Here is a 19,783-nt window from a genome sequence, read left to right as displayed (position 1 = left end):
TTATTTTTTTAACCCCTCCAAGAACACTGACTACGTATTAGTTAGGACATCATTTCTTGAACTACTTTGAGTACTTAAATCTTTTTTTTCTTCCCATGGGAGTCAAGAGGTTTCAAACTCAACTTTGTCGTGGATATATCGTAGTTACAGTTTCATTCTGTCAACCATGATAAATATTATAAGATGGCTTCATTTTATTACCAAAAAGCACATACAACAAATGACACAAATGGGAAGCACCAGTTTTTTTTTAACTTTGTAGCACCAAACCTGAAATGTTAGGGTCGCAAGTTGAACATTTGTATACAGTAAGTCGACTCACAAAGTAAATATTCACCTTTCTAAACTTTATCACTAATCGATACCATACTTCGCAGCTCATTTGTGCATTATTTGCTCACAAATGGCTGATGTATGGTACAGATATATGTCAACAACACCAATAACACATCAATAATGATCATTATTTAAAAAATAATATATTAAAAATCGGCTAAATTACTGATCTCACACGTGTGAGTAGATGAAATATTTATTTGCACTGTGTCGAATGTTATGGCAAAATACTCCCATTTAGGAGCCGTCTTGAGACCAACTGTTTTTTGTGTTGTTTTGTTTATTTGTATGTTTGTTTTTAATGTATTGATTGTTTTATTTTTGTCTTTGTAATCATCCTGATACTTGGTGTTGAAGGTAGAATCTAGTAAAAAATTATCTGTTCAACAACTATTTCTTATTTTAAAAGGGATATACCATATTTTTCAGACTATAAGTCGCACCAGCCATAAAATGCCCAACGAAGAGGAAAAAAACATATATAAGTCGCACTGGAGTGTAAGTCACATTTTTGAGGGAAATTTACTTGGTAAAATCCAACACATAGAACAGATATGTCATCTTGAAAGGCAATTTAAAATAAAAATACAATCGAGAACAACATTCTGAATAAGTGTACAGTATGATCATTTTAAATAAATAAATAAATAAATATATATATATATATATATATATATATATATATGTACTTTTCTATTTTTCTTAGTGACTGTTTCCTTCTTGTAACGCCGTAGTTACATGTAATGAGTTAATATTTCATTATTTTTCAATGATTTATTGTTAATTTAATTTTTTTTCACCATGAATGCAAATGATCTGCTCACATAACAAATCCCAAGCATCTTAGTTCAGAGACATTTTTTTTCAATTAGCATAATAACTGCTAAACCGTGACCAGCCCTTGTACAAAGGCAGAAAGCTTCTACATTCACTTTGAGGGCAATGTGTATATTAGCACAAATCCCAAAATGAAAATTTGATAACGATATAATCAGATATCATTAAAAAAAAAAAAAAAAATCTTATATCGGAAAGCTCTAGTTTTAAGTGTCAAGTTTTGAGTAGTTGGCCACAGTAGTAAACCATAGTCCCTGAAAGGGTAAACTTTTCCCACGGTGTTTTATATCTACAAAATGACACAAGAGCCATATTTTCCTCCGCTTTCCTTAATAATTGGAAATTGTCAAGTGGTTGAGAAGAGCCAAAATAAAATATAATATTTTGGCTTTTACAGTGTAATATTGACAACATATTTGGACATTGGGATCTTTCCAATTGTGTGACATCAACTCTTGCGCCTCTCCCAGCTGATTTATGGCACTTGGTGGAATTCACCCTGGAGTGGCCGCTAGTCAATCGCAAATTTTGATAAACAAATTTATAGATTTAATAATTGACTGACAGTGCCAATTGACACCTATAGGGTTTGATAAAAGACTCTTTAAAAGAGATCAAATGTTGTAATTAGTCAAGATGGGGTGATAAATGCAAGGAGAGGGTCATCCAGTAATGCAGGACTAATACAGGTGCTGTGTGTTTGATGACATTACCACCGGCAGGCCATTCATAATGAAAAATATTTAAAGACCACCTATTCTTATCTTTGGGAGACAGATTATGGTAATTATTGTGGACACCTGCTGGGGTTCAGAGTTTATTAGAACACATTTCGATTTGCCTTGCTCTCATTTCTACTAGAGCCCCGGGCCATCATTTTGCTCCGTATGATGGGTCTGCTTTCTTCTTTGGCTCACAATCAGGCTCACTGGTCTTTTAGCACATCGACGTTTCAAAGGAATAGACTAGAAAAGAGTACTAATTTCTCCGCAAAATGTCAAACCATGCACTTTCCAAGGTAATGTGTATTTTGTATAGTGACATACTGTTGGCCATGCAAAGGAGTTACAATGTGTGTTACAAAAAAAAAAAAAAAGTGCAGTTAGCATTTATTTTACGTAAATATGTTGAAGTACAATGCTAGTCTGTTAGTCAATGTGGCGCCTGCCATATGTAAACAGAGCTTTTCCAGTGAAAATTCTTGTGAATAAATGCTTAAATCCCTGAATTCTTAATTGATAATTAGATATGGACGTAAAACAGTCTGGATTTTTGGTTAAAAGCAAAAAAAAAAAAAAAAAAACCAAAAAACAACGTGCAGTTGGCATTTATTTTACGTAAATATGTCGAAGTACAAAGCTAGTCTGTTAGTCAATGTCATATGTAAACAGAGCTTTTCTGGTGAAAATTCTTGTGAATAAATGCTTAAATCCCTGATTTCTTTATAGATATGGACGTAAAACAGTCTCGATTCTTTGTTGAAAGCAAAAATAACCGTGCAGTTAGCATTTATTTTATGTAAATATGTTGAAGTACAATGCTAGTCTGTTAGTCAATGTGGCGGCTGCCATATGTAAACAAAGATTTTGCGGTGAAAATTCTTGTGAAAAAACGAAAAATATAATAATTACCTTGTATCCTCGAACAAACGACTCCTGAGACAATCCTTCCCTTTTTGTATACGGTACAGCTTTTGCTACTTTTCCTAAATCCAGCGTTGGATCGCTGCATGTGTCGCTGCGACCGACTGCGAATAACTGGAGCGGATTGTGGGATGGCCCCTACTTGAAGGCGTGGCGCGGTGAAGGTCGAATCTGACACGACAATATCATTATGAAGTCTATGAATAAGTTTTCAATACTGGACATTAGATGTACATTAAAATATTTGAATTAAAATAGTAGTAATATGTTAACTCAAATCCCCTATAGCGAACCTAATTTCTATTAAGATGCATTAATTCTCTCTGCTCACACCACCAGCTTGTGCTATTAAAAAAAGCGCAAAAGCGCAACTCCTGGATTAACTTGAAACCAAACTCATTCGAGCGAGTGCTGGCAGTCATATGCTGATTTTCTGCGCATATTATGTTTTCCTGTTTGACATTGTAGGGGAAGGATTTAGGTTCAAATATCCTGAACCTCTGCAACCTAATGCAGCTACTTGGTCCAGGAAAAACAGTCAAGAGCTACATAGACTGATTTCATGGCAGTCCATTGTAATCCAAACACATTTCTCAAACGTGGGGAAAAATAATAAATATTGATAACTTGGGAATGGCTGTACTGGCGTCTCTCCGAGCTGAATATGGGTAAGAGGTGGGATAGATAGAGCCTGAACTGGTTGGTAGCCAATCACAGATGCACCTAGATAAATAACCATTTACACTCCGATTCACATCTACGGAAAATTTGGAGTGTTCTATCAGTGATGTGATACCCTTTCACCTCAAGCTAAAAATGTGAAGGAACATTGACATTTTCTCTGCTATACCATCTTAGACATTTAAATGAAAACCACCTTTTAACAGGACAGCATATCTCAAAAAAGCAATGTTGAGTGACGTTTTGTGTTTTGAGTGATTTTGATTGTCTTTCTTAACCGAATGGTGTAATGATCCATCCCCAGTTTACTCCCCTGCATATATCACTATATGGCCATAGAACACTGATTTTCTTTGCAGCCTATTAGTAAATACAATTTTGGTAATTACGAAATAATTTTCGTAGTTGCTCTTCCGAATTTATTCTTTTAAAAAAAAGTATAGTAAAAGTAGTAAAAGTGTATCACTCTTATATTAAAATTTTAAAATCAACATTATCACCACAATTTTTAAAGTAAAGAAAATATGTGCACTAACTTCTGCTGGCCACATCTTGTTCCCTCCTCCACGGCCTGTTGATTTACAGTCAGAAACCCTGGGGCGGCTGCACATCTTCTCATGCCCCACGAGGCTGTGACTCTCCAGCTGGTCCCTTGCAACCTGTCAAAGCATCCACTGCTTTGTTCTACTCTGCAGATGTTTCTCTTTTCAGCTGGTTACCTCTTTCAGGCCATCACTGTGAGCTGTTTTTCTTCACTGGACTCACATACTGAGATTGATAGGTTTTGTAAGGCATCAAGAAAGATATTCCATTCTGTTGTCTGAGCCACTGATAAGGTATTAGGGGTAAATTATTAATAATACCACTATCCATCTATCGCAAGAAACACAACTCGAGAGGGGATTCAAGAACATACAGCAATCTCTATTAACTAATATCATGATTTGGCTTTGTCATTGTCCACAAAAATGTAACTGTACCACATTGTGGTTGATTGATTGTGGTTGACCAGACGTCTAGCTCCAATTCAGTGGCAGGGTTATCTAATCCTGCTGCCTTCCTTTACTACATCCAGCCATTCGGTGGCACCACAGCACCAGACACTGTGTGATGAAAAAATTTGTTTCTTGCAGAGAATTATATAAATACTCTCACCGCACTCTTAACTTTTCAACAATATGCTTATCAGGGCACTCAAATTAGGGGAAAATCTTTAGGGAAAAAAGGAGGGTAAGTTTTGCAGTTGGGGAGGTACTGTAGATATTGCTCAATTTTGTAGCCGGGGTGAGACTACAGTACATCATTTTGGGGAATATTTGATAGCTGTGCATTATTGCATATTTAGTCTAAACAAATAAAAGTTGATTTGATTTAATTTGACTTAGAACACATCCATAACTGAACTGTATTGACATGCAGATGACAATGTTTTTTTTTTAAATAACCTATTGTGGTTCCTCAGTTTTATTATTATTATTATTATTATTATTATTATTATAGTTATTCTTCGTTCCGCAGCCCCTTTGAGCTCAATTTGAACCCCCATGGAATGCTTCAAAATCCACCAAAATCGGCAGGCAGGTCAAGGCAGGCGCAATCTTTGATACCATGTAAAGACAAAGTCCAAATACACTATGTAGCGCCCCTAGCAGTCATTCTTTGTCCCATCGACACTTTGAGCCCTACTTTGACACCCTCAGAATGCTTCAAAACTCACCAAACTCAACAGCCAGGTGAACACTGGTGAGAACTTTGATAAAATGTTAAAAAAAAAAAAAAAAAAAAAAATCAAAACAAGCGTAAATGTGTGTAGCGCCCCCTAGGAACAAAACCAACATTTCATTATTATTATCATTTTTTTAAGGTGATAGAGGAGGTAACAACGTAAAGGTTAAAACTTAAAACACATCAGTACTATATGAATGGGATGCCATACGCGGTGCCCAGACTGCCGTACTACATCCAGTTTTCTTTGGTTGGGTAGAGCGTTATCACCAATATTAACACACCATCCCCACCATTTTGTTTGCATTTGGGAAATGTTGTTCCTGTAGCCACATAATAGTTTCATTGATGCAACAATCTCTTCTTGAGCGTTGTGTTTAATTTTGCACCAATCATAAAAGCTAGCATAAACATTTCTACCTTTGGATCTGAGTCCCAAAAGCCAGCGCTCAACTACTGTATAGGCATGTGAGCTAAGAGGAGGGGGAGCGTCAAAGTGATCAATGACTTGCTCAAACACAATACCTGTCAGATATTAAAACACAAAAGGGGCAAGTGTTTATAAACAGGATAATATTTTTTTAGGGTTAGGGTTAAGTGTCAATGTATGATGGCAATTTTTCCATTCACGGCTAGTACGACACCACCACTCTATATTTGTATATTTGTATCTGTATTTACAGTGTGTGCACGCTGTTAAAATTACGATGTATTGAACAGTATTAAGACAATGTATTCTCAGGCTATTTAATCAATTGCAGCTGGACCGTCTGGTTACTTCACGTAACCCATTGCTTCTTACCGAAGTGGGCTGAGGTTAAAATTCGGTGTTTGTCGTCTTATTAATGATGTTTGATTGGTACTACAGTCTGTTTTTTTTGTTTGTTTTAGAACTTTTGAAGTTCTGTGGCATGTTCCATGTTTGCCTATCATTTAAAGCAACATTTCAGAACGTGCTGATTTTTTATTTATGTATTTTTTAATGTTTAAATTAAGGCTAAAACTAGAAAAACTGACCAACCCCTAGCTGGTTTGGGTTCTTCTCAAGTTTTCACTTATTGATCCATTCCTTTGTTGCATTGGTGAAAACATTAACAGTGAAAAGTCATGTTCTGTGTTCTATCTGTTGTTTGTGCAGGAGAATTGCTTCCTTGGTGTCTTGCCGAGAGTGGCCATGGTCACCCTAGAGATAGGCCCATCTACAATTGCTTACACTGGAACTTTAATAATGGCTGAAGGTCCTTACTCGCCTACTTGTTTTCTCATTAGGTAGCTTCTTCTGCCCATTATGGGCCCGCCACAGTCCATTACATTTGGAATTTGAATGTTTTGTGCAACTGCCACAATAATATAGAAATGCACTCCAAGAGATTATTTTATAACAACTTCAGTTGCAATAGAAATGTTTTGAGACTGCATGCATGGTGCTCTAAGGAGAAAAGCCTCATTAATATCAACGGAATTGTGTACAGTGCATTGTTACATGTGCGCGGTGATGGAATAGACCCGACGTGCCTCGGGAACCCATTCAGACCTGCATTGTATATTATGGAATCATCATAATTATTCTCCTTTGGGGATGAATGTAAAAAAAAAGTCCTAAAGGAGCCGCTGTATTGACTGTTCGGCATGAAATAATGGCCAACTTGGAGGAGCAGTTCTGCACAGCTATCTTTAGAGTCGTGGTGGGCGTGGAGCAAGCAAGAGACGGATGCAGGGAGAATAAAGATGCATCTGAGTGGGCGACAAAGGACCTCACAATAGGCCATAATTGCTCACCCATTCACATCCCATAATGAGTTCAATGCATTGAACATGCACAGTGCTTATTTTTAGAAAAGTGTAACTGTAATAAGAGAAAAAAAAATGAAATAACTAGGAAAGGCTGAAAGCTATCGACTGATCGCCTCCAGCCCTTAACATTTGGAAACGATTGGATGTCTATTGCCGTCAATAGGTGTTTTCAATATCAATTTCCAACTACCACGACACATACTCTGTGACCTGGGCTGGCAGTGAATGAGTTAAGCTAATGATGCCTTTTGTGTTGACCACTGTACCTCAGGGGGTTAAAGTCAAGGTACTGTACCACTTCAATTGGTTCCTGAGAGCACAGTGTTTTACTTTGATAGTTGAAACCGCAATTGTATGCTCTGAATAATGACACGTCATGCATACACGACATGAAACTGCTCTGTTCGGTAGATGAGGAGAAATACAATGCCACTAGTTGACAACCCGCTCCTCTTATTGTATCTCCTCCCCTCCCCACAATGTTGGCTGTCATGCAAGCCGACACCAGCCAATCACATCACATTGCGCTCCTCACCAAGAGAGCAAAACAGTGCAAGGAGGCGGACACTATGATGGCTATGAGTATATATACAGTACACGCATGCAAGGTTGGCTTTGGATATCCACGAGGCGAACTCTGATTGCTCAATACGTAAACCGGAGATCTATACCGGTGTGGACTGGACGGACTGAGAGGAGGAGGACCCAGCATGATCTTCCTGGCACCAGTTTAGATGCACGCTGTCCCTCCGGGGTGGTGCTGAAAAGCGACACTCAACCAAGAAGGTTCTGACATCCGGAACAAGACAAGGGCACGCATGTAGTGCATGGATGTGCTGAAAAGAGGAAAATAGAGGCGACACAAGGTGATGGGCAAGCTCCCCCCCGCCCTAGGTGTCACCCCGGCCGCCTGATATCACCGCACCATCGTTACCACAACCCAGCGGAGCCTCCTCGGATGAGAGGAGCGAGCGCGGCTCTCCTTCTATGAGGTACGCTCCCGTAGGAGAAACTTAATAGGCAGGCATCCTCTCTGTGCGCAAGCTGGTCTACATGCAGCTGCAAAAATGGGCTGCATCAGCTCTAAAACGCCAGTGCAGGGTAAGACTTGTTTTCAATTTGTTCTGCTTAACACGCACGGAAGGCTGCCACTTAATTTTTGCTGCAACCTTTTGCGTGAGGTGCAGTCAGTTGGGCGGCTTGTGCAGCATGCTTGAACCCAAAAGGAGACACCCCTCACATCTTTATTTTGACTCTCATTTGGACCATGCAGCATTTCATTATTATAGAATATATTGATTTGAATGCTGTATCATCGGAGATGTGCTAAAGGGGGGGTTGTGTCTGCAGCCTTAACCCTTTAGAGGGCGCCCATTGAACTCATTGGCAACCATGGACGACAATGGACGTCCAATTCATTTTAACTTGTAAATGATCGCTGCCAGCCAAGCCCAGTCAAAATGGATTGAACATCTAATGCTGCCAATGAAAGATGAGCATTCATATCTAGTTTTCCCAGTTTAAATCAACTGAATGCAGGGCCGGCCCAGGTCATTTGGGGGCCCTAAGCAAAATAATGCAAAGGGGTCCATATTTTTGGCCCACCATTTCATCACAGTGTACTGTGAAACCCATACATGCAATCCAACCCATACGTCCATATTTCATATTAATCAGATTTTGTTGCACTACATACTTCAAACTTCTCACCCCAAATGATTGTCAGTACTTACAGTAGATAGCGCCAAACCTTTTTCTAAAAGAGGAAAGAAAGAAGTTAAGGAAGAACTCTTATTTTTTTAAGCTTGTAATCAAGTTACAAAACTCACAAAAGTCAAATACAGCAAACTGTAGTAAACAAAACAAACCAAAAAAAAAAAAAAAACAATTGCCAGATTGGGGGCCCCCAAGTGGTCAGGGGCCCTAAGCAGCTGCATACTCTGCGTATAGGCTGGGCCGGCCCTGACTGAATATTTATCGTTGTCAATACGAGGCAGGAAGTTAATACAGTAGTAAATATTGTTATTTTTTCTAAATATATAATTTTAAACTGTAGTTTCTTTTTGTTAAAAAAAGAACATGTATAAAAATAAAACACGAAAAAGACTAAACATTGTTTTCTTTATTTCTTTATGGTTTTTAACCAAAAATGTTAAATAAAATGTTACAACTGCATTCTTTTGATTAAATTAAAATTGTGTGGGTTTTTTTAAAATTAGAAATACTTTGGGGAATACTTGCCATTAGTCAAAAGGGAATATTTGCCGTTAGTGCTATTTTATTTTTTTATCGATTATTATCAATATTTATCAATTATTGGGGGCCATAACCAGAGTGTATGTATTGGGTCATGCACCAGATGTTAATATTGTAGCATGCATGGCTCAAAATATGATGGACGCCAGATCTTTATGAAGGTGTTTTATTTAAAAAAATATTTATAATAATATATTTAAAAAAAAAAAAAAACTTAATAATCGCGATATTTAGGGGAGCCGCGCGAAGCTTTGAGCGTGCACGCCTGTAAGAGGCGGAGAAAGAAGACCGAGGCGCCCCTGACATCACTGAGGGATGCTCCCTGAAACACTTTTTATTGTCGTGACGTGAAGACTCGGCGAGACACGATGGTGCTGGCCGCGCTGACCCAATTTAGCTGTAAGGTAGGACGCATTTTGACGCCATTTACAAAAGTCATATGAGCTAGAATTTCCGCAAACGAATCCTTATTTTATTCATTGCCAACAAACAGGCTTTCGGTTGCTTCTCTGTTGTTTACGCATTTGCCTTGGCGTGGCTCACGTTTACTCCACGCGGATCCGACCTTTGCTGTTTATCTTTGCCCTCATTTGTTCCACATCCATCCATCACATGTGCATTTCTTCACTTTCCTTCCTTTAATGCCATCTGCCCACGTGTGGTTTACCCACGGTGCTTCATCTGTACCTCCACCCTCCATGTATGCTAAATGATTGCGTAATATATCACTTGATGATTATGACACCTTTAGGCATATGATCATAACAGCGTCCACCTGTATCACTTAATCCCTCAAAAATGTTGAAAAACACATCAGTATTGACCTAATTGTTTTGATGATTGTATGGGTGTATATGTGTGTAAGACAGAGAGACAGTGAAGCAGTGAGGTCTCTGTCTGCAGTTTCCACGACAACGGGACGTACAGAGAGGGGAAGTGTGTATGTGTGTGTGTGTGTGTGTGTGTGTGTGAGGAGGGCTGAAAAACTGCCTAAATGCCCATTCGCTTTATGCGAATGTAATATACAATATAATAACATATGACATTTTAACCGTTTCAAGGACACTGGTCAGTGCAGTTGACATCTATCCAAAAGTTGTTATGGTAGTATGGTAGGGAAATTGTTAATGAAAACACCCACTGAAAACACTTAGGCTAGGTTCATACAGCAGGTCTTAATGTACAATTTCGATTTGTTGTTATATCTGTTTTTTGGTGTGCCCGTTCAAACTGCCTTTGTCCATTGAGCCCGTTCAAGTATTACGCATACGCACTAATTCGCGATCCGACAGGCGCTGAGCTAACTGACCCGCATGCGCAGAAGCATCTATACAAGGGGTCGGGAACCTTTTTGGCTGAGAGAGCCATTAACACCACATATTTTAAAATATGATTTCGTGAGAGCCATACAATGTGTTTAAAAATAAAAAATACAAGTAATGTGTCCATTTTAATGTAATTTCAACACTTTTAAAGTACAACAAGTCTCTGAATTCTTTTTAATAACATTGTTATTGGGAATGATGAGTATTTCTTACCATTATTGCGACTTCTGGTGCTGCATGGTTTTGCTGATGGCTTTGTAGTCTGGTTGATAGTTAGTGGGGTTAAGCTTCATGCAGGGGTTGAGAAACTTAAGATGCGTCTCTTTTCATGTTCACGAAACAAGTTTATCCATCGGTAGATTTTTTTTCTTTAGCGAACATAGTGAAGGACTTGAATAAATCCTCCCCTCTTGTTGTCCCAGTTTCAAAGTCTCAGTCAAAACCTGGCAATCACGCTAAACTGGGAGAAGTTGCTTACATCTGTTGACTCATCCAAAGCGAGAGAAAAAAACGGTGCCACATTTATGTCCTTATGTCCTGCTGATAAGTACGATCCTCCTCATCTTTTTTTCTTTTGGCCATCTTTTCAAAAGGGTTTATAAAATTAGCTGACAAGTGACAACGCAGAAAACGAAACTGAAAACAAGGGAACTTTACTTCCTGACCTCACGCACATGTGCACATCGGCCGCTATTTTCGACGGGAAAATATGGCAACCCCACTTGAACAGTATCTCTGCCTCATCTGCGTTGCTTATGCGATTGATAGATAGTTAAATAGATACACACAACGACATGTATGTTTGCCACTTTTCCACTAAAATTACTGCGAATTGGCTTCCTAGTCGCTGGTGACCGTCGCCGATTCGCGCAATGCGCAGTTACCAATCTACACTGTTTGGTAATGCGGTGCTCTGTACCGTTGTTGAGAGTGGACTGGCAATTTCCGTGGCTCGTTTGTCGTTGCTCCTATGTCCGTTTCTTTCTTCGGGGAGGTGGCGTAGTGTATAGACATAGACGTGTCGGATGTTTTTTGACTTTATTAACACAAGCAAAAACCATTGGGGAACACCCAGCCACTCAACATAGTGCTCCAGTGCAACTTTCTCTTTACACTTTTCTCCCTCTCCCCTTGTGCCAGCCCATTTATTCTTCTGCACTAAATTGGCAATGCCGGTCATATAGAAATGGGACAGCAGCTCCTTGGGGATGCCGTTAACAGTGCAAAGGAGTATAACGAAACGAAAAAAAAAAAAAAAAAAAAAAAAATAAGATTTGTCTGCGAGCCAGATGCAGCCGTCAAAAAAGCCAGATCTGGCTCGCGAGCCATAGGGTCACAACCCCTGATCTAAACAAATAACTACGCACTGTGGGTGCAAGACGCACACATATATGCCTTATGTGTGTGCGTCAGTTTGCCCCGACTCGGCCATGTAAGCAATACTGAAATATTGCTCATTTGGCGCACATTAAGTGCACAGTAAACCGAGCATTATCAGGCTTATCTTTTTCTTCATTTAATTTTTTTATGACAGTGGTCAAGCCTGCCTTCTGCGCAGTAAAAGCTACGGGATAATGCTAATGAACAGCTACGTTGCTGCCGTCTTGAGTGCCGCTCTTGCTCTTTGCTGACGTAATTGCTGCATGAATTCCGATTTGGGAGACTTGACAGTTCAGACCGCCGCCACATTCTGGAAAAATGTGGCCCAGATCGGATATCAACCACATACGAAAGTGACACTGATCCAATTTGAAATGGTCCACTTCTATGCGACTTGTCACGTTCAGACCGTCAAGTCAATGCCTCACTCGAGTCAGAAAAACAAGAAAAAATCGGATTTGTGCATTAAAACCTTGAGTATAAGCCTAGCCTAAGTGACAGGATTAGTGATCAGGTGGCATGGAAAAGGATGTCAACATATCAACACTTATAGGTTATTTTCATAATACTGGGTTCCCCACCTCACATTGCCGGAATTGTATACGTCCCCCCTGCCTAATCACATTTCCTTTCGACACCTCTTCCCTCCTCTTTCTCCTCAGTTACCAGGCCCCCCACATGGTGTCCACGGGTAAATATAATTAGATTACGATAGCACCACTATTTTCATAGGTAGCATAGCTGTTTAATAATGTATTTTTTGTTGTTGTTGTGTGTTGTTTTCCCTTTTCTGTCTGCCCCCTTCTTTCTTTCTCCCGTAAACCCCTTCTTCCTAATAAATAAAACATAAAGAATAACCAGAACGCGAGTATATCAAACTCCCATGTGACACATTAAACTGTTCAGGACTGTTCAGGACCTTAAGGACAGACACTCATTCTCCTTGCCTAAGCAGCTGAACAGGACAAGTAAAACAAAACAAAAAAAAAAAAATCACCTATTGTGTTAAAATTTATTGGACGTCTATTGTTGCCAATGGCAGCAAAAGATTCGTGTTATGTGAGGTCACAAAACAAACATTAAATAAATAAAATTCTCAGAACAAAATACACATGAGCTACACACATTTGAATTTGTCTTTCTTCTTCTTCTTTAATTGATCACAATTTGCTAGTTTTATATTAAAATACATTTAATATTATTTATATATTTTTTAATTGCTCAGACCTTTTAAGAATTAACATTTTTTCCCCACAAGAATTGATCCTTCAATTCATTCATTCATTTTATTCAAAATTATATATCTTTATTATTGCCAATTGCAAAATACGTGCAGACAACACTATTACGGTATTGGCCCGAATATAAGACAGTGTTTTTTGCTTTGAAGTAAGACTCAAAAGGTGGGAGTCGCCTTATATTCGGGGTCTAGACATTATACCCATTCACGACACTAGATGGCGCCAGATATTATTGAAGCGAATGCTGAACTTGAGGATTAATGTTCTGTTGTGACAGATCTCAGCTACTCTCAAGTTTAACCAGTTTGCATTATTTTATTGCAATGTTTTTCCTTATTCAGATTTGTTTCAAGACTACAGTTACAGTTAGACCTCACTTTGATGGTTCATGCAGTTATTGCAATTTTGTTGTTTTATCACAATAGATTGGTTTATTAAATTTCAAAAACCAGAAGCCATTCATTTACGAATGTGATTGCACTTTAGTTTACATATTTAAATGTTCAGATATTAATAGTTGAATGAGGCAAAATAACATGCTTTTTCCCTCAAATATTGTTAGAATCATTTGTTTCAGATGTACTGTAATTATTTTCTGTATAAAAAGTAATTTGGTGTTCCAATAGTCTTTTTTCAATCTTGAGTCTTGAAAAAGAGGGGGTCGTCTTATAATCAGGGCCGTTGTATATTCAGGCCAATACGGTACTATAATTGGATGTCAAATGGGGGCTGCAAAATATTATCCTGATTGTTTGAGTTTGAGACCCTTGTCATATATAAATAGGATAAAAACATAAAACAATCATAATTAGTGCATGAAAGGGTTAAGAAATTTTTGTGTGGTTGCGGTGAGATATTAAATAGAGCTAGAAAAAATGGCAGAAAAAGAAAGAACTTGCCAACTTGTCACTTCCATGTCATAGCTTGCTGTCAATGTTGCATTTTATTTAGTGAATAGAGTTTTCTTTCTTCTTCCCTCCGTCATCATTTTTTAAGTGGCGCTTTAGGGTCACATGTGAGCCGTAGCCTATTCCATTCGACTGCATACCCTGTCGCTATAGAAACAAATAACAACCCACACTCTTTTTCACATTAGTGGGCAGTTGAGTCTTTCTATAACATAACATGACATACACCATATGCATTGTGAAAACCTGTATGATTCCTAGGTGGAAAATATGTGCAGCGTGTAATTGTCATAAATTGTTTTCAAGCGTACCTTTGGTGGCCAGCTGTAAAAAAACAATATGGTTCCTAGAGCAATATTCTACAGTTTGGTCACTATATGGTGTTATAATGATTGTGTCTTGTCTTGTGTTTGCCAAAATTTCCCCCATTGACAATTTCCATGCATACCGCCATATTTGGAAAGTGGCGCTGTGGCGTGAAGCTTTCCTCACACCCTCAGTTGCTATGGGGGGAAAAAAAATAATAATAAGTTTAACTCCTAAAAAGTATACAGTACTGGTTTTAAGTGCTGCAACGATTAATTGATTAACTCAAATAATTTGATTAGAAAAAAGCTTTGAATCAAATTTTTCTGCTTGTAGGATTCGTTTCATTAGAGTTGAGTGGTAATGATTTGTTTTAAAAGTGTTTGCATTTGGTTTTATTGATTTGGGTGGACACACTGCCCTCTAGTGGCAACAGTGAATATGACATAACTCATCTAACATGGCTAGGTCCAGCTGCTCCCTGTTAAGATCAACATAAGTTTTTGTTTGAGCTAACATGATTGTTTATGTATTCATAATTTAGTTTAGAGGTATATTTAGCAGTTTTTTTGTGGGAATATGTGTTTGAACGATTTGTTAAGAGCACTGTAAAAAAAAAAAAGGAAACTAGCATTTTACAGCATTTAAGCTAGCGGACTTTGCTACGTAAGTTAGCCATTTGTTCTTTTGTTGTACTTCGATCCTCATTTATTATTTTTTTATACCATTTGAGGCTAAGCTCAGGTATTTTAATTTGTTTTTAAATGCATTCATTGCTCTTATGAAATGAAAGTGCAATTCTGCATAGTTTGAAAAAATACACGGGAATTTTATTTTCGCATTTAATGCTCTGTTGAAAGTGCAATCTTAGCAAGGCTTTGTGTTACATTCAAAATTTATTCGGCAGCACATTAAATGTTCCTATTCTGATTACTTGATTATTCGAACTAACTAATTGATGGATTAATTGATTACTTAAATAATCGACAGCTGCTGCCCTACTTGTTTGTTCACCTGCTATTGAGACATCCATACGCTTTGCATCCCACCACGATAGTACAGAGTCCAGTGTGAAGCAGTACCGTCAGCAGCATTTCCTTCAAGGGGCTAATTTGCCGCTCAACCACATCACAACTCCTCCCTTGTGCTGACCAAGAAAGAGCAAATATGGCTGTGCGCATGAGCTGTCATGGCAACCCTTTCTACGTTGACTTAATCCCATGAATGTAACATAAATGTTTGGATGCAATTTATAATGACAAACCATATGTATTTTTTCAGCTGACCACCAAAGCTACGCTTTAATTGGAAACTTTTTTTTACTCTTTGGTACCTTGTTAGGAAAAATCACTGTTCAGGTTTTAGCTGGTTTTTAGGTTAATGTCCATGATAGGTTGAAGGGCTAGACAGAAAAATGTGTTACCAAAAGGGAGGTAATTCTTTTAATGGTCATAAAAGTGTGGGTACAGTATATGTGTGATTTGAAAGTGTAACCCTAGTTGCCGATTAATACTATTAACCGAATGACTGTTAATGACTGTCATTGCATTTTAGGGAACCTCAGACGTAAAAGACTTGTAGGCTCTAATAAACCACAATTGTTCTCTTATAATGAAATATGATATTAGAAGCACATAAAATATTTCCATTGATTAAAAAAACTATAATATTTTATATTATAATATTTAAAAGATTTGACCTACGGTGGGCGCCATGTTTTTTAAATTATTTTTTATTTTTTATTATTATTTTTCCATTTTATTTCATTTCTGGCAGTTATATTAATTTTTACAAATGCAGTTCTGCTTTCAACAAATGACAAAAACAATAAATGCCTGAAAGTTTGTTTCCTATGTATCCTTTCTTAAAAGTATGAGAGAGAAAACACACGCAAAAACTATTTTGAGGCAATGAAATGTAATAAAAGACTCAATAACACAAATGGTGAGTACTCGCCGCTTTTAACCGATGAGCGCACATGTTGGAAGTCTCGCCGCGTAGAAGGAATTGGAGTAACCCGGTCAAATTCGTCCAGTACAGTGACAATCTACGTCATCACCCCGAGCATCCATTGCGCACTTAAAACAGTCGGGGTGGGATTTAAAAAGGTTTCTTCGTCCTACTCCCTTTCAGACATTTATTGTTTTTGTCATTTATTGAAAGCAGAACTGTATTTGTAAAAATTAATATAGCTTCCAGAAATGAAATGGGGGGAAAAAAAACAAACATGGCGCCCACCGTAGGTCAAAACATTTACTAACATTTACTACTCTCATACTTTTAAGCATTGTGTTTTCTTGTGGTAGTTTTAAAGCAGATTGTTGATCTGTTGACCACTTTAGTCACGTAGCATATTTGAACCACCCTTATTTTATTTTCTGCGCTGATTTTTACTCTACTTAAATACCAGAACAAAGCGAAATATTTTGGTCTGGGGTATTTCATGCTTTTATTGGTTATTTCTAATGTTAATGTTAATGTGTTTTTAATGAGGATTGAGCACTTTACGTTATCCTTTTTGAAGTTGCGTTTGGTCAACCATTTTCAAAGTGCTAAAAATAGCAAAGAGGGCATGCCAAACCTCCTGATTGGGTAAAATTTCATCCAATAATTTCCCAGATGTGGTGATAGCAACTGAATTCAGTGTATTTATTGGTTTAGAGACACGAACGTGTCATGTCCTTCACAAGCATGCTAGGGAGTCTGAAGGGGCTAAGGCATCTGTAGTATTTTGGCTTTTGGTGTCAAATTCGCCTCTTGTAGGACGTTTCGCTGGTGTTGGACATTCTGGCACAACACCGTTTTTTTTCCTACTCTCGTCTCATCTCATCCCATCTTTCCTGTTTATTTTGCTTTTGCTGCTCGTTTTGTGAAATATCGTTAGTGCTGTCATGCTCATTAATGTTCCTCTCGGGTTCAAATTGAAAGGGTTGAACAGATGACATGTTTATGTAGCAAGAGTCATTCTCTGGAAGACTGGCAGCGTAACCATGTGACATCACCGCTCTGCGACGTCAACAACAATGGCAACCTACTAGTTAAACTAATTTTACAAATTGTATAAAAACGAAAACATCAAGAGGGGTTTCAATATCAAATTATTTTAATTCATAATAACGTTTATGTTTTAAGAACTACAAGTCTACTTGTAGTGGTCCCTTTTATCTGATTGTGAGGTCCCAATCAGAAAAACAGCCTTCGGTCACAATTCTCTCTCTGTAAAGGCTAGTAAAATCTGGAACAGTTTATCACTCGCCATCAGGGAGTGTCCCACAATACAAACCTCAAAAGTCAGCTCAAGCAGTGGTTGAAAGTAAACCAGTCCTGCAATCATTGACTTTTAAGTTCTTAGTAACCTATTGTACTGTAGTGTTTTATTGTAATCATTTGCTCTTGTCGTTTTGTGTCTTTTTGTTACCTGCAGATGTAAATTAGCGTTTTTTGCTACAATCTGGCATATTTACATCTTTTAGATGTTCATCAATATGCACTGTCCCTATAAAGTAAATAAATAAATAAATAAAGAGGTCAATCTTACAAGCAGATTTTACTTAGATATTGTTTTAATTCAAACCTCAAATGCATGTACATTATCCACATCAGCTCTGATTGGATTCACATTTTCTCTGACCTATTGCGACATGATGTGCTTTGTTTGGGTGACCACCACAGATTTGGCTCAAATGTTCTCAATGACGCCAACCCAGAGTATGTATAATGCTTGCAAGGATGCACACCTGTCACCTCTGAAAAACATTCACTGAGGTAGCCTAGATTAAATGATACAATACACCTCACCACCTGATCTCATCACACCCAATTAAATAGCACATATTGAATTCTGCCAGGGGGCAACTCGAGCTCAGGTCTTTGAATGAGGCTGAGTGACGGGTTTAGAAATTGGACTCATTGTATGAGATAGGTGCTGGAGACTAATGGAGTAACTTGTGCTTTTGTAAACAAGAAATAAGGGAGGGTACTGGGAGAGAGGAGTCAGGCTCTGACATTTAGAAGCCCACCTCTTAATCTTGTTGTGCTTGGAATCTGGTTTGTAGCATGGTGAGCACGTTCCGCAACGTGTAATGTGGCTTGTATGTGTGTGAAGTGGGTAGGTGTCGTACAAACACATACAAGGCTAGATTGTGGCTTCAAGCCAACATGTCCCAGGTCTGTCAAGCTGTGACGTGAGCCGGAATAAATTCGTGAACAGGTGACGTTTGCATCCGGGAGCTGGGGGGATGGGGTGCAGCGACAATCTGTCATTGTGACCCTGTGTTGGCGGTGTGGCTGCTGAACAATTTTGTATTAGAAACGGGGAGGTCTATTTGCACAATTCTTTTGCAGCAGAGGTGTCTCTTTTTCAGTGATTTCTTACATGCTACTTACATGCCTTCTCCACCTACCGTTTGCCGCTTTGAGAAAAGTTCATGAAATATCAAACAGAATTCGGGCTGCTTCCAGGGGCTCACCTGCATGCCATGGCATGGCTGTTAAAGTGCATGGAGGAAGCCTTTCACCCTCCTCACTGGTCGTCCATGTTATCTCAATGCAAATCAATACAAAAACTCTTTAAAACAGTATTTATATGCTAATACTGTAACTTCCACAGCTATAGTCGATGTATTGAGATACAGAATTCCCACATGACGAAAGGCATGGCCCGGCATGATGATTGTTGGACCACAAATGGGAAAACTGATTTTGATCACATTAAACACATGCAGGTGCATTGCATTCATATTTTACGATGATGTGCAAAAGTCTTATCGTTGATGTTTAGATTCACAATTTACGTAGATATTATAGATATACACTAGGGTTGCAACTAATGAATATTTTTTTCATACTCAATTAATTGGATGATTAATTAAACGATTATTCAATTAATCGAATAAATGTTACTTTTTTCAATTACCTTCACAATTTAACTAAGTTGTTTTAGGCATGTTGTAAGTAACAATGAAGACAAAAGGCATGACTATTTCCTTCAAAATTAATATTTTATCACAGACCTGTAGTCTACAACTGTACTGTTTTAAATACATAAAACTTGTAAAAAAGTTTTTAATAAAGGTTCAGAGTGTAAAACAACAAGAACTTCTCAGTACACAAATAAGACAAAAGTCCTGTTCATTCAAATAAAAAAAGTGCTGCTGATTGACAGTTTTTATCTTGTGGGCAAAGCGCTGATACGAATTGTGTCAATGACTCATTTATTTTCTTTAAACAAACTAAACAACAAAATTGAATAGGGAGAAAGCAAACTGTAATGAATCAGTTTTCTTTATCAAACAGTTCATGAATACAATCCAAATCCAATTTCAAAGCACTCTCTGTTGTATGACAATTTA

General features: G+C 38.0%; 1 protein-coding gene across 4 annotated transcripts in view; it reads left to right on the top strand.

Annotated features, from left to right (window-relative positions):
- The first annotated feature begins 7,630 nt into the window (after window positions 1–7,630).
- Window positions 7,631–19,783, top strand: part of fam131ab (family with sequence similarity 131 member Ab) — a 52,093-nt gene continuing 39,940 nt past the window's right edge. The window contains exon 1 of one of the 4 annotated variants that reach the window (XM_057838755.1): window positions 7,631–8,008. Coding sequence is in view for 2 of the 4 variants with exons in the window: in XM_057838754.1 (XP_057694737.1) it covers window positions 9,641–9,676 (36 nt within the window). In the remaining 2 variants the exon portion in view is untranslated. Of the gene's footprint in view, window positions 9,677–19,783 lie in introns of all 4 variants that reach the window. The other 3 variants (XM_057838753.1, XM_057838754.1, XM_057838756.1) reach the window with 3 other exon arrangements.

Source organism: Corythoichthys intestinalis, chromosome 6 (genome assembly GCF_030265065.1).
Source record: "Corythoichthys intestinalis isolate RoL2023-P3 chromosome 6, ASM3026506v1, whole genome shotgun sequence".
Taxonomy (NCBI): Eukaryota; Metazoa; Chordata; class Actinopteri; order Syngnathiformes; family Syngnathidae; genus Corythoichthys; species Corythoichthys intestinalis.
The sequence above is the reverse complement of the archived record's forward strand: the minus strand, read 5'-3'. Positions and strand labels throughout refer to the sequence as shown.